The sequence below is a fragment of the Mesocricetus auratus genome, unplaced genomic scaffold (genome assembly GCF_017639785.1).
Source record: "Mesocricetus auratus isolate SY011 unplaced genomic scaffold, BCM_Maur_2.0 Super-Scaffold_6730, whole genome shotgun sequence".
Taxonomy (NCBI): Eukaryota; Metazoa; Chordata; class Mammalia; order Rodentia; family Cricetidae; genus Mesocricetus; species Mesocricetus auratus.
In genome coordinates, this window is record NW_024429184.1 from 1,101,864 (window position 1) to 1,115,507 (window position 13,644).

Below are 13,644 nucleotides of genomic sequence, written 5' to 3' on the forward strand. Positions count from 1 at the left end.
TCCCTTAGAGACTGTGTAGAACATCTGTCCAGGCCCTTCTGGCTTTTAGAGTCTCCATTCAGAAGTCAGGTGTGAGTCTAATAGGTCTGCCTTTATATGTTACTTGGTCTTTTTTCCCTTGTAGCTTTTAATAGTCTTTCTTTTTTCTGTATGTTTATGTTTTGATTATTATGTGCCAAGGGGGCTTTCTTTTCTGGTCCAGTCTATTTGATGTTCTTTATGCTTCTTGTACTGTATTAATAGGCATCTCCTTCTTTTGGTTAGGAAAATTTTCTCCTATGATTTTGCCGAAAATATTTTCTGTGCCTTTGACCTGGATTTCTTCTCCTTCCTCTATTCCTATTATTCTTATATTTGGTCTTTTCATTGTGTCCCAGATTTTCTGGATGTTTTGTGACAAGAATTTTTTTTAAGATTTAGCATTTTATTTTATCAAGGTATCCATTTCTTTTATTGTGTCTTCAGTGTCTTAGATTTTCTCTTCCATCTGTTGGTGAGGTTTGCCTTTTGAGGTTCCCATTTAAGTTCCTAAATTTTTCATTTCCAGATTTCCCTCAGTCTGGGTTTTCTTTATTGATTCTATTTCCAGTTTCAGGTCTTGTTTTGTTCATTTCCTTCCACTGTTTGTGTTTTCATAGATTTCTTTAAGGGATTCACTCATTTCCTCTTTAGGAGCTCTGCCATAGTAATGAAAGCTGTTTTAGGATCCCTGTCTTATGCTTTGGCTATGTTAGAATACACAGGACCTACTGTGGTAGGGTTGCTGGGCTCTAGTGGAGACATATTATTCTGGATGTTATTGATTTTTTTTTTTTATTCTCATGTCTGGGCATCTGGGTTTGGGAAGATTGTAATTCTTGGTGCTGATATCTGGTCTTGTCTATGTTGGGTAGGTGTCTTGCTCCTGGTTTTCTGATGCCCTCTCTGGTTCTTAAGAGAATGTAGTGGCTGTGGGTTGCCTGGTAGAGAATTCTGGGATCAAGATAGGTGTGGCCACTGGGAGTTCCAGGTAAAATGTATTTCTAGGTATTGGTTGCTGACACTTAGGAATGGGCATGGACTGGAGTGAGGTAGAATTGAGGGAATCTACAGGAGGGAGGAAAGCAGAGTGCTTAGTCCCTTGGCAATAAGGGCAAAGAATGAGCTTAGTCCCCTGGCAATAAGAGTCGGGGAGAGGTGAAGATGTGTAGTTAGCCTACTTGTTTCTTTGGCCTGAGTGGCCTCAAGGCTCCAGGGAGTGTCTGCTGGAGTTGGAGACTGCAGGTGGTCTGCTACAGAGCTGGGGATAAAACGGGAGGGGGGGGAAGGAAGTGTCCCTTGGCTGTAGTGGCCTGTGGGTTCCCAGGGAGTACCTGCTTGGAGTTGGGGGCTGGGATAAAACAATGGGGTAGGGGTTTAGGAGGGGAAGATATGTGTGATAGTAAAAAACAGACGTTGAATATAAAATATGATGGAAATCTGACAGTGAGTGGCAAAAGTTACTAACAAATAAAAATGAACCTATGTAACTTCTCTAAAACTTCTGTTTTAGAGAAGTGTATTTTGAGAAATTGATGAGATAAGCATACAAAAATGGTACTTGCATTATTGGTCATAATAACAGTCACAGGAAACTTCAATTTCCAGGAAGGGAGAACTGGTTAAGTAAATGGCCGTTAATACTAAATATGGTAGCTTTCAATCACTTTAACAGAGTACTTGACATAATTATCTTAGAAAAGATTTATTTTGGTTTGCAGTTTTAGATTTTCCGAGCATGAGCAATTGATTTGGGCCTGTGGTGAGCCAGCACATGATGGCGGGAGCACATGGCAGACCAAAAGTGCTCAGCTCATGGACCAGAGGTAGAGAGTAAAAAGAAAGGAACAGAGTCCCATTATCCCATCTAAGGACATACTTCTAGTGTTCCAAACACTTCCCAACCAGTCCTATCTTTTATAAGCTCTGCGACCTCCCAATAGTGCCATTCAGTGAGCCAAGCCTTTAATACATTGGCCATTAGGAAGTTATGTAAGATCCTAAATACAGCAGTGATAAATGGAATTCTGTCCTTCCACTCAAACAGAAAGTCAATCAAATAGAAAGTCAGTGGTTACCATAGAATAGTCCCATTATTCATAGCTCAGTAGGCAATGGAATACGTATGTGAATACTGTGTAATTAGGAATTTATGTAATTTTGTATTCCTTTCAAGTGGGGTTACAGATAACTTTTGGCAAGATTTGGCAGATTTTCTATGGTGAATACAAACTGTTTACTAATAAAAGTGTTTTCAAATAGATAAAATCAATTTTATGTCACAGAAAGACAGTTACAGGAATGATGATTAATGGCACATTTGAGGAAATTGTTCCAAGTTCCAATCCCAACTCTCCAACTGGGATAGAGAATATCAGCTCGTTCCTCAGGAAGGACTACAGAGAAGACTTTACACCTATCAAGTGCTCCCCACACTACCCGGGAGTGAAAGCGGAGCACCAAGGTAGGAAGTGGTGAAACGTTTCCACTAACATATATCGCTTCATTTCTATTGCTCAGTTGTTGTTTGTTTGTTTGTTTTTGTTTTGGGGGGGGATAGGGTTTCTCTGTGTAGCTTTGGAGCCTGTCCTGGAACTAGCTCTTGTAGACCAGGCTGGTATCAAACTCACAGAGATCCACTGCCTCTGCCTCCCAAGTGCTGGGACTAAAGGCGTGCGCCACCACCACTCAGCTTCTCGGTTGTATTTTAAATATCTTTATTAAAAATATCTGCCTACATGATTGTAAATCTGAGTTTTGCCATGATAACAATATTTTCTCTTTCATACTATTATACTCTTCACAAATGGATTTCTTTTAGTTTAAGTTTGCTGAAACTCAAAAGAGTTTCATGTAAAGACTTGATCACAGTGTGTTCCAGCATCCAGATCTCATGGTACAGAAGTGTAGTGGGCTGTTAAGTTTTGGATTCTAAAGTTATACCCATATGTTATTTTCTCAAAACATCCTAAAGATATCTAATATGTGTAAAAGCAAAGTTCAAATCATAGATGGGGTTGTGGTCAGACTGGGCCAAGAAGTGTCCCAGTTTTTAAAAAGTTATTGACAGTATCAACTAAAATTATGTTTTATCCAGACTGTTTTCCAAATCTCTGTAGCAAGCCAAGTTCTTCAAACCTTGCTGAGAACTGGCTTTCTTGTATTATAATGGCCTATTCTGTGTTTAATGACAAAACTTGAAGGTCTGTTATGTAATCACTCCTGCTATTTAAGAAATGTTATAGCCAGGAGTGGTAGTGCACACCTTTAATCCCAGCACTCGGAGGCAGAGGCTGGTGAATCTCTGTAAGTTTGAGGCCAGCCTGATCTACAAAGTAAGTCCCAGGATAGCCAGGGCTGCAAAGAGAAACCCTGGCTTGAAAAAAGGGAGGGGAAAAAGGTATAGCTTGAGCATGAAAAAGATAACTAGATTACTTAACTGTTTTTATGTGATGCAGTTTGGGGAAAGTTGTTAAAGTTTAGGGGTAAATTATGGTGGTTTTTTGTTTGTTTGTTTATTTACTTATTTATTGTTTTTTCCAGACAGGGTTTCTCTGTATTGTTTTGGAGGCTGTCCTGGAACTCACTCTGTAGACCAGGCTGGCCTGGAACTCACAGGGATCCGCCTGCCTCTGCCTCCCGAGTGCTGGAATTAAAGGCATGCGCCACCAACGCCCGGCCATGGTTTTATTTTTCTTCTATAATTTTTCTTGATTTATTAATAAAACTTCTTGTAAAATTTTGTGGAGATGAAAAGATTTTTATAATAAATTGTATGTGTACATAAAGATGATTTATAAAAACTAACAGGCTAAACACAGGGCTGTTATTATTCTTGTGGGAAACTATAAACTATTGTTGAATAAAATCAATTAACTAAGGGACAATAATGCTTAACTTGTTTTCTTTTCATGTCCTATATCATACACGTCACTTTATTATCTTTGTAATCTAATATGTTTTTATAGTTTTATATGTTGCTAATTTCAAAGATGTACATGGATATATACTCTCATTCCCAGTCATTTTACTGAGGTTAATCTTGGAGATAGAAGTATTTCACATGATTTTGTTCTTAGCTTTACCACTGCTGGTATAATATAAGCATACCTTATCATCACTGGATACATTATTGATGTTATTGTGGTAATGCACATAAGCCAATGTGATGGAGAAAATGTATATTTTACTTGCCTTTTTAAAAGTTATTAGTGTAAGGTGGCTCCGTGGCTTAGTTGGCTAAAGCGCCTGTCTCATAAAAGTTATTAGTGTGTATTGGCTATTTGTATGTTTCTTTTGTGAAATGATTCTCTTTTTCCACTTGCATGTATTTTTACATGTAAAGACACCAATAATTCCAAATTCATTTAACTTTAATCTCATCAGTTCTGTTTTCTTTTATAGATTCTTGTGTTCCATTTGTGCTTAGAAAAAAATTCCCTTTATTTATATTTGCTATATAACTTTCCTTTATTTAAGGTGTTTGCTTTGAGACAGGGTCTTGCTGTGTAACCCTGGCTGCTCTAGAACTCAGTTTGTAGACCAGGCTGACTTTAAACTCACAAAAAATCTACCTGCCTCTGCCTCCTGAGTACTAGGATTTTCATGCGTGTGCCACGGCACCCACTAATTTTGTAATGTTTTATATAATTTTACTTCAGATATTTTTATGCTTAAAAATAGGGACTCTTAAGAAACATTTTGTCATTTGCCCCAATATCACTTAGCTAAGAGTCTTTCCCACTAGAAATGCCGCTGATACTAAATGTTCGTTTCCAGTTTAATTCAGGGTTTTCTGTTGTTTTGTCTGTTGTGTTAGTGTCACATAATTTGAACTCTTAGAGCCCAAGACATGTGTTAACAGATTCTTGTTATTTTCCCCAACTTCATATGTTTGTCTAGATTTACTTTCCCTAAATGATTCAAATCACACCTCTTGAAAGATTAGTGTTAACGTTGTTAGATATTTGGTTAGTTTTCCCAGTTAGGGATGGGGTAGGAGTGGGGAATGGTTTGTCTTGCCTTTCTTCAATTTTTTAAAAGATTTTCAACGGTTAACCACTAGGAAATCATTATTTCAATAATTCATACACAACCTTAAGGAACTCTTACCATTTTAATCTAGTTAATTGGGTTTTCAAAGTGGATAAAAGTTTCACAAAAATAGTCCTGTCTTCTTTCTTGTCACTAAGCCTCTTTTCCTGCTTCTTTCATAACTAACAAGATTTGCATTTCTTGTCTACAACAGAGTAAAAAGTAGTTGCTATGAAGTAAGAACTCTGGGGAATACAGAACAGCCATAGTTGTACAACTATGGAAGCCAACATGCCTTAGTGAAAACAGTGCCTTTGTCTAGCAGCATTAGTTGTGGTGAGATGCTGACATCTAGTGGCTGCATCAAAAATGGTAGTTGAATCTTGATGCTTGGAAAACAAGACTTCATCAGTGACATGACATGTCCCTGTACAGTAGAAATATCAGAATGTGGAGCTTGTGATTAGAAGAGTAATAAGGCGATGGGGGATATAAACACTGATGTTTTCACTCTCCACATGACTTCATCAGCATTGGCAGGATGGCTGAATTATATGTACAAACAGCCCTTAATTTTCTCAGATAAGCCCTGCTTTGATGTGGACTTGGTTGAGGGGCTTTCAGCAGTGTCTCATGGAGAGCTGCTAGTCATGAGATTGGCAGGAATTTAAATGGTTTGGACAGTCTCTCAGGAGGCCAGTTTTTATCACATGTTCAGCATAGGTAAGGGGTGCTCCCTGGGTGCTTCTTTTATGTCACATAATGACTGGGCACGTGTATCACTTATATGTTTGTCCATAAGAGACATCACTACCTGAAAACTGCATTCTATTCCTCTTCTGAGACCCACTGCCACCATTTAACTGAAAGGCCTAGAACAGATGAATTATCCATTCTCCACACCCAAGGCAGCTTTTATGTTGACTTTCTGAGTGCTTCCTTCTCTAAGCATACATTTTCTTTTCTCTTCCCACTAAGAGGGGGCAAGTTTAGTGTTCCCTTCCATAGCTCAGAAACTCATACAACTAACCAAGATTCTAAAGTAACACACACATAGAAGCTTGGAATAGAAAGGGAATTTTAGTTCATCAGTTGACTATTATCAGTGGTGATTTAAGTATGTAAAGGATGTCACAGTTTCCAGGTAAATATCTCAGTATATAGTTTTCATTATAATTAATTGTGTAGCAGCCTTGTATGGATAACTTTATAATGATGATGTCAGTGACTTTATATGTGGCTCTCTAGACCATATTCATTCATTATATGTCCTTACAGATTAAATGATCCAGAAAATGGAAAGCCAGACTCAGCCAGAGTTCAGTACTTTTATTTCTTTAAATTTTTGGTACTATTTTGAAATAGAAAATATTTCCCTCCATTTATTAAGCCAGTGTCTGTTGATATATGTCATTATAATACTACTCTTTCAGAACATTTGTCTCTATCTCCAATGTGCTAAATAATACTACATTTTGCTGAGCTTTTTTCCTATATTCTGTGTTTTATATACACAGTATAGTGGAGAACTAAATAATTTCTGTGTGTTTGAAAAATCCATTAATATATAATGTCTAGATCTCTTGTATGACTATTAGATATTTAATTCCTTATTTCTTTTCAGGATTACTTATTGATGAGGAAATGGTTTTTATAAATAAAGCATTGGACAATCATCTACCAACTGTGGATACTCTCTTGAGTAGACTAAAACTCTATCTTGTTAAGGATCCGCTTTTAGATTTCAAAGAACAACTCTCTGGAAAGGATAATTTCACGTATGTAATTGTCTGATACTGTAACTGCTTTAATATGAGATCATTCTTTTTACACCCACAGGTTTAGATGCTGTTGGTAAGGGTTCCAACCAACATCTCAACTTGCATGTTAGTCTTTGTGTGTTTGATTGACAATATTTGTTAAATGATTTTAGTAAGCATTAATTAATCTTGTTTGATTTTTTATTTAAGGGAGTGTTTCTCTGTTCGAGAACGTTTGGAACCTTTTGTGAGAGATGATTTCCATATGGCTGAGGAGACCTTTTGTAAGAAGAAGCTAGTATGTTTCAATAGAATCTTAACACTTGTTTTCAGTAATGTATTTATAGAAGGGAACATACCTTTATACATTTTAGTAATTATTTTGACTCTTTACAACTGTCATACTAAAATATTTGATACTAGGTTGAATGTGTCAATTATGGAGCCAAATTTACTTCCGAAGAGTGAGATTGAAGTTGGATCCTACCCAGTTATATCCCAATTTAATTGGTCTGGTGGGTCCAGGTACAGAGAATTTTCAAATCTCTTTTAGTAATTTTAATTACTATTCTTGATATAGACATTAAAGTAGTTAAATTTAAAATCTATAAACTGAGCTCTATGGGCATTGTAATTTAAACACACATATGTTTTGTGGACAACTGAAATATTTTATACGTTGGGCCCTTTTTTGAGGGTGTACACATAATGCACTTCAAGGGTTTCCCTACAGATAAAATGTGAACACATTGATTTGTTTATTGCCTTACTGACTCCAGCCCCCTCACTTGTTGGTTGTAGTGGTGCGTAGTCTCACCTGTTGGGGAATATTGTCTGTGGTGGTGCAATAGAGATGAACCCCATTCCATCATCTACTTTGCCACTTTTATACCTCTCCCTTTCTGTGGTAATTCTTTTTAACTTAGAATTTTAAAATATTTTTATTAGCCAAAAAGATAATACACACACAATTAGACTACTGTGTATCACTAAGGTAATGGGGGGAGCGTATAAAAGAGATCATTCAAGAATGCTTGTAAGAAGAACTTATTTTTGACTGCTAAACTTCTATTTTTTAAAGTATGTGTAGCATTTAAGGCAGAATATGACTCAAGTTTAAATTTTGTGTGTCATTTAAACAAATGCATCCATGTAGGAATCAAATATATTTACTTGGAAATATCCCTTAAGTCTTTTTTAATCATGTATTGTTTCAGCCATCAGTTTTTCCTTCTGATCTTGAATTCTTCATATCTACAAACCTTAAACAAGAAGTTCCGATGCTACCATCATCAGAACTGAAAGAGCCATTAAACTCAATGCCTGAGATAATGGAATATGTAGATGAAAATGAAAAACTTTTCAAAAGAGGTAAGAATTCATTTAGAAATGTGTTTCTTGTAAAAATTACTTGTTATCTGAGTTTTTATTTATTAAAATACTTTATAGAGATGGTCTGTAAGTTGAGTTCTCAGGATCATCACTGTTAAACTCTTTATCTATTTTTCCCTTTATCACTTTTTTCTGGTGTTGGAGTTTGAGTAGGGCCTCCGTGTGGTAGGCAAGTATTCTTCCATTGAGTTACATTCCCAGCAGTGAGAATCCAGTTTAGATTTACTTATTCTGGACATTCAGTGACAATGCAACCATGCGATACATGGTTTTTCTGTGGCTGGCCTCTCTCATTTACCATAATTTTTCAAACTTATAGGATGTATCAGTGCTTCATTGGTTTTATAGCCAAATTATATCCCATTATAGAGATGGTTTCTCATATTTTATTTACCTACACAGTTGTTGAAAGACATTTTAATTGTTTATGTGCTTTAGCTATTATAAATAAGTCTGCTATGAATACTTATGTAGAAGTTTTTTTAATGTGTGGATGTATTGTCTTAGTTATGATTTCTATTGCTATGAAGTTTCTATTGCTATGAAGTCTTTGTTATGGTTTCTATTGCCATTACCATGGCAACTCTTTTAAAGGAAAAACATGTAATTGGGATAACTTACACTATCATCATGGTGTAACATGGTATCATGCAGATAGACATGGTACTGGAGAAGCAGCTGAGAGTTGTCTATTTTGACTCACAGGCAACAGGAAGTAGTCTGTCTCACTGGGTGTAGCTTGAGCATAGGAGACCTCAAAGCCCACCCCTACAGTAACACACTTCCTCCAATAAGGCCACACCTATTCCAACAAAGCCGTACCTCCCATTATTGCCACTCCTTTGGGGGAGGTCATTTTCTTTCAAACCACCATATTCTATTCTCTGACCCCCAAAAGCTCATAGTCATATCATAATGCAAAAATATATTCAGTCAAATTTCAAAAATACCCATAGTTTATAAGTCTTTTTAAAATTTTTTATTTAAATAACATTTTTTTCCATTTATCTTACATACTGACCAGTTTCCCCTCCTTTCTCTCCTCCCAGCCCCCCCCCACACTTCTTAACTTCTTATTAACTCTCCCATTCCACTCCTCCTCCATCTCCATTCAGAAACAGGGAGGCCTTCTGTGGCACATCAAGTGAAAGCAGGACCATACTCCTCCCTTTGCATCAAGGTAATCTAGTGTGGAGAACAGGCTCCCAAAGCCAGCTAAGCACCAGGGACAGATCCTGATCTTGTCACTAGGAGCCTTACAAAGAGACCAAGCTACACAGCTGTCACATACATGCAGAGGGCCTAGGTTGTTTTCATAGAGGCTCCCTAACTGTTGGTCCAGAGTCTGTGAGCCCCAATGAGCTTAGGTCAGCTGTCTCTGTGGGTTCCCAAGTCATGATCCCCCTCTATAACAGTCTTAAATGTATTTAAATGTTTAAAGTTCAAAGTCTCTCTTGAGATTTGCAATCTCATAACTCTAATCTCTTGTAAATAAAAACAAAAAACAAAAAAGCAGATCACATACTTCCAACATATAATAGATAATATTACCATTCCAAAACATAGGGAAGGGAGCAAAGTGAGGAAATACTGGACCAGAGCAAGACTGAAAACCAGCTGGCCAAACTCCAAACTCTACATCTCCATGCCTGATGTCAAAATTTTCTTTAGATATCCAACTCCTTTCAGCTTTTTTCACTGCAACTTCTTTCTCTTGGACTGGTTCCACTCCCTGTTAGCAGCTCTTCTTGGAAGGTATGCCACAATTCTGGCATCTCCACCATCTTGGGGTCTCCAACACACTCCAGGCTTCAAGTTCACAGCCTCAGGAAATGGCCTGTCTAGGCCACCATTCAGGGACACTCCTGACACATGTGGGGCCTCAGCAGCTTTCCTTAGTTTCGGTGGCAAATTCCATATCCCTTTTTTGGCTGAAGTTGCCAATTGTGCTGCTTACTGGGGCTGGAACATGGCTCCCTCATTCAATTACATCTTCACCAACTTTTTGCTTAATTGGTTTCTTTCACTGCCTAAACTTGGCTATACTGAAACTGGATCTGCAGGCCAGGCTGGCCTCAAACTCAGAGATCCACCAGCCTCTGCCTTTTGAGTGCTGGTATTAAAGGTGTGTTACCACGCACCCGGCTCTAAGCTTTTCTTTAACTCATTTTCACAAGTTGGAAACTTAGCTGGGTAGAATCTTGCCCTGAGGTCACTACTCCCATTATCTCATTTTTTAATCTGTTTATCTCCTTGAATACAGGATTTAGCTCCATTCCACTTTCTGGTGCTCTTTTTTCTCCTCAAATATTTTTCCTTGCTCAACTTGCTCTTTATCTTCTTTAACACTAGTAACCATAAAGCAAGAGTCTCTACTAGACTGTTTTGAGTTTTCCTTTGCCAAGGGAATTAATCCAAAACTCTTCACTTTAGCCTCAGGTAAACTTCTCAGACAAGGGCAAAAAGCAGCCACATTCTTCACCAAAATATTGCAAGAACAATTTCTAGGCAACTAAAATCCTTCTCCCCTGAAGCGTCTTGAGCCAATCCCCCACAATTCAGATCACTCCTGCACCACTGTCTTCCATGCTCCTAATGGTATGGCCATAAGCAGTACTTAAAGTATTCCATTGATTTTTCTCACTCAAAACTCCCAAAATCCAAACGCCTCCAAACAAAAGCATAGTCAGGCCTTTTGCAGCAATACTCTAGTCCCTGGTACCAACTTTTGCCTTAGTCAGGGTTTCTATTGCTATGAAGAGACACCATGACCATGGCAACTCTTTTAAAGGAAAAACATGTAATTGGGATGACTTACATTTTTAGAGGTTTAGTCCATTATCTTCATGGTGTGACATGGTGGCATTCAGGCAGACATGGTGCTGGAGAAACAGCTGAGAGTCCTACATCTTGACTCACAGGTAACAGGAAGTAGTCTGTCTCACTGGGTGTAGCTTGAGCAAAGACCTCAAAGCCCACCCCTTCCTCCAATAAGGCCACACCTACTCCAACAAGGCCACGCCTCCCATACTAATGGCCACTCTCTTTGGGGACCATTTTCTTTCCAATAGCCACATGTATTTTACTTCTTTTTATCATTTTTAATTTAGTTAGTTAATAGGTTTCATCCTATGATTTTTATCTCTCCATTATTTTTGTTGGTCTTCCCTCCTTACATCTGATTCCCTGCCTGACTCCTGCTAGTCCCCTTCCTTCCCCTCTGCTTTCATGTCACATGGAGTCTATTACCCTTGACCCCTTCCTCCAACCCTTCTTTAATACTTCTTTTCTCCTTTCTGGCTGTGTAAACCTATACCTCTCCCAGCACACACATATACACACATATCAGAACTAAAGTTCAGGATTTGCATTAGAGAGAAAACATGTGGTATTTGTCTTTCTGAGTCTATAATAATTTCTGGTTCCTCCCATATTTCTGTAAGTATAGGGATTTCTTTATTTCTTTATGACTGATTAAAATTCCATACGTATGTGTTCTACGTTATCTATTGATCTGGACATCTATGCTGTTGCCATTCCAGAGCTGTTGTGAATAGTGCAGCAGTAAATCTAGGTCTCAGTATGTCTGAGGTAGGACTCAGAGTCCTTTTAGTATGTACCCAGGCAGGAGTTGTCTAGCTGTGTTTTGTTGTAATTCTATTTCTAGCTTATTGAGAAACCTTCATACTGAGTTCCTCAGTGAATACAAAAGTTTGCATCCCCACCAGCGGTGGGTAAAAGTTCTCTCCTCACATCCTCATCAGCATGTGTTGTTTGTTTTCCTGATAATAACCACTCTAACTGGGATAAAAATAGAATCTCAAAGGAGTTTTAATTTGCATTTCCCTGATATATAGCCAAGGACATATAATACTTTTCCAAGTATTTGTTGGCCATTTGTATTTCTTCTTTTAAAAACTGTTCAATTACTTGGCCTATTTATTGTCTGGAAGGTTTATAAGGGATTTTTGTTGTTCGCTTTTTGCTATTCCTTATATAGTCTAGATATTATCTCCTTTTTGACGTATGACTGATGAAGACTTTCTCCATTCTCTTGTCTCTTAACTCTGTATATAGTTTCCATTTGTTATATAGAAACTTCTTAATTTCACATAATTCAGTTTGTCAGTTCTTGAGGTTGTTTCCTAAGCTATTGGAGCCCTTTCAGATAGTTCTTTCCTATACCTAGATCTTCAAGTGTTTTTCCTTTGTTTTCTTTAGTCATTTCAGCATTTCCAGTTTATATATATATGTATATATGATTTTGAAGGACAATCTTTTAATTATATTTATGTACAGAAAACTTAGCAGTGTACATTTAACCCGGTTGAATGGCAAGTTCTTTGACCTTTGCCTTTTCCAGCTTGGCAATACAACCCACAGATTTTGGCCCAGAACATCATCTCCCCTATGGCTGTGGATTTCATTGTATCTGTTGTGTAATTGGTCCTGATAATGTCCACAAGCTTAGCCAGAGTGCCTTTGTATTCCACATTTAACCTGTGTGAAGGTAACAGTGGTGTATGTCTTCCTGGGATCAGCCGCCCCAGCCTAACCTTCCCCTTGCTCATGCTGTAGGGGACCCCAACTTGAAACACAGGGCAAAGGCGGGAAGACCAGCTCAATGGGGTCTACATCATGGACAGTCACCACCAGCTGACCCTTCTTGTTCTCCACCAAGATAGTGACTGCATTGACCCTGCTTGAAGGACAGGTGGTCTCTTAGTGGGGATGTCCCTTTTGCCAACAGCCTTTCTTCTTCTCCTGCTTGCTCTCTGACCTGTACTTGTGAGCGTGGTTAAGCAGCCGGGTAGCTATTTGCTGGTCCAGGGCCTGGGGGAACTTGTTAGTGGCAGGAGGTTAATAAAAGATGGCCCTTTGACACTGCAACCTGGTGTAACAGGGCCATTTGATGAAGCAGGGTGTGATCTCTTTGGCACTGCAGGTCCTGTCCAATTCGAAATTTGAATGGCACTTTTGTGGACAGAGTTTCTTCTATTTACTTTCAGATCTTTCTACCAAGCATGAATTTGATGCTGAGGATATGAAATGCAACTCCACAGAGATCTTACCTATTAAAAGCCCAAGTGAACCAGAGTGCAATGAACCAGGTAGAGATTTTGCTTAAGTCATTGACCTACTAAGAGTTCGCTATATGACATAAAAGTACACTAAATTTGCATTTATAGTCTATGGTGAATCAGTTTTCATGTTCAAAAACTTAATCATTATGGTTCTACTTGTCATTGTTTCCCCTTTTCTGTCCCTTTATATTTGTCCTGTCATGATCTTGTCAACAACAGTGGGTCATATACACAGCAGAGTTACAAATGTTGGAGAAAATCAATAGAGGAAATACTACTAAAATTGAAATACAAATCTTGGGTCTTGGGAGATAGCTTAGTCAGTAAAGCGTTTGCCACACAGGCCTGAGTGTCTG

At 38.1% G+C, this 13,644-nt stretch overlaps 1 protein-coding gene across 1 annotated transcript in view; it reads left to right on the forward strand.

Moving 5' to 3' along the window:
* Positions 1–13,644, forward strand: part of Shoc1 (shortage in chiasmata 1) — a 76,497-nt gene that overhangs the window by 12,721 nt on the left and 50,132 nt on the right. The window contains exons 4-8 of the mRNA XM_021235938.2: positions 2,304–2,482; positions 6,677–6,830; positions 7,023–7,110; positions 8,030–8,183; positions 13,214–13,315. Coding sequence (XP_021091597.2) covers positions 2,304–2,482; positions 6,677–6,830; positions 7,023–7,110; positions 8,030–8,183; positions 13,214–13,315 — 677 coding nt within the window. The remainder of the gene's footprint in view (positions 1–2,303; positions 2,483–6,676; positions 6,831–7,022; positions 7,111–8,029; positions 8,184–13,213; positions 13,316–13,644) is intronic.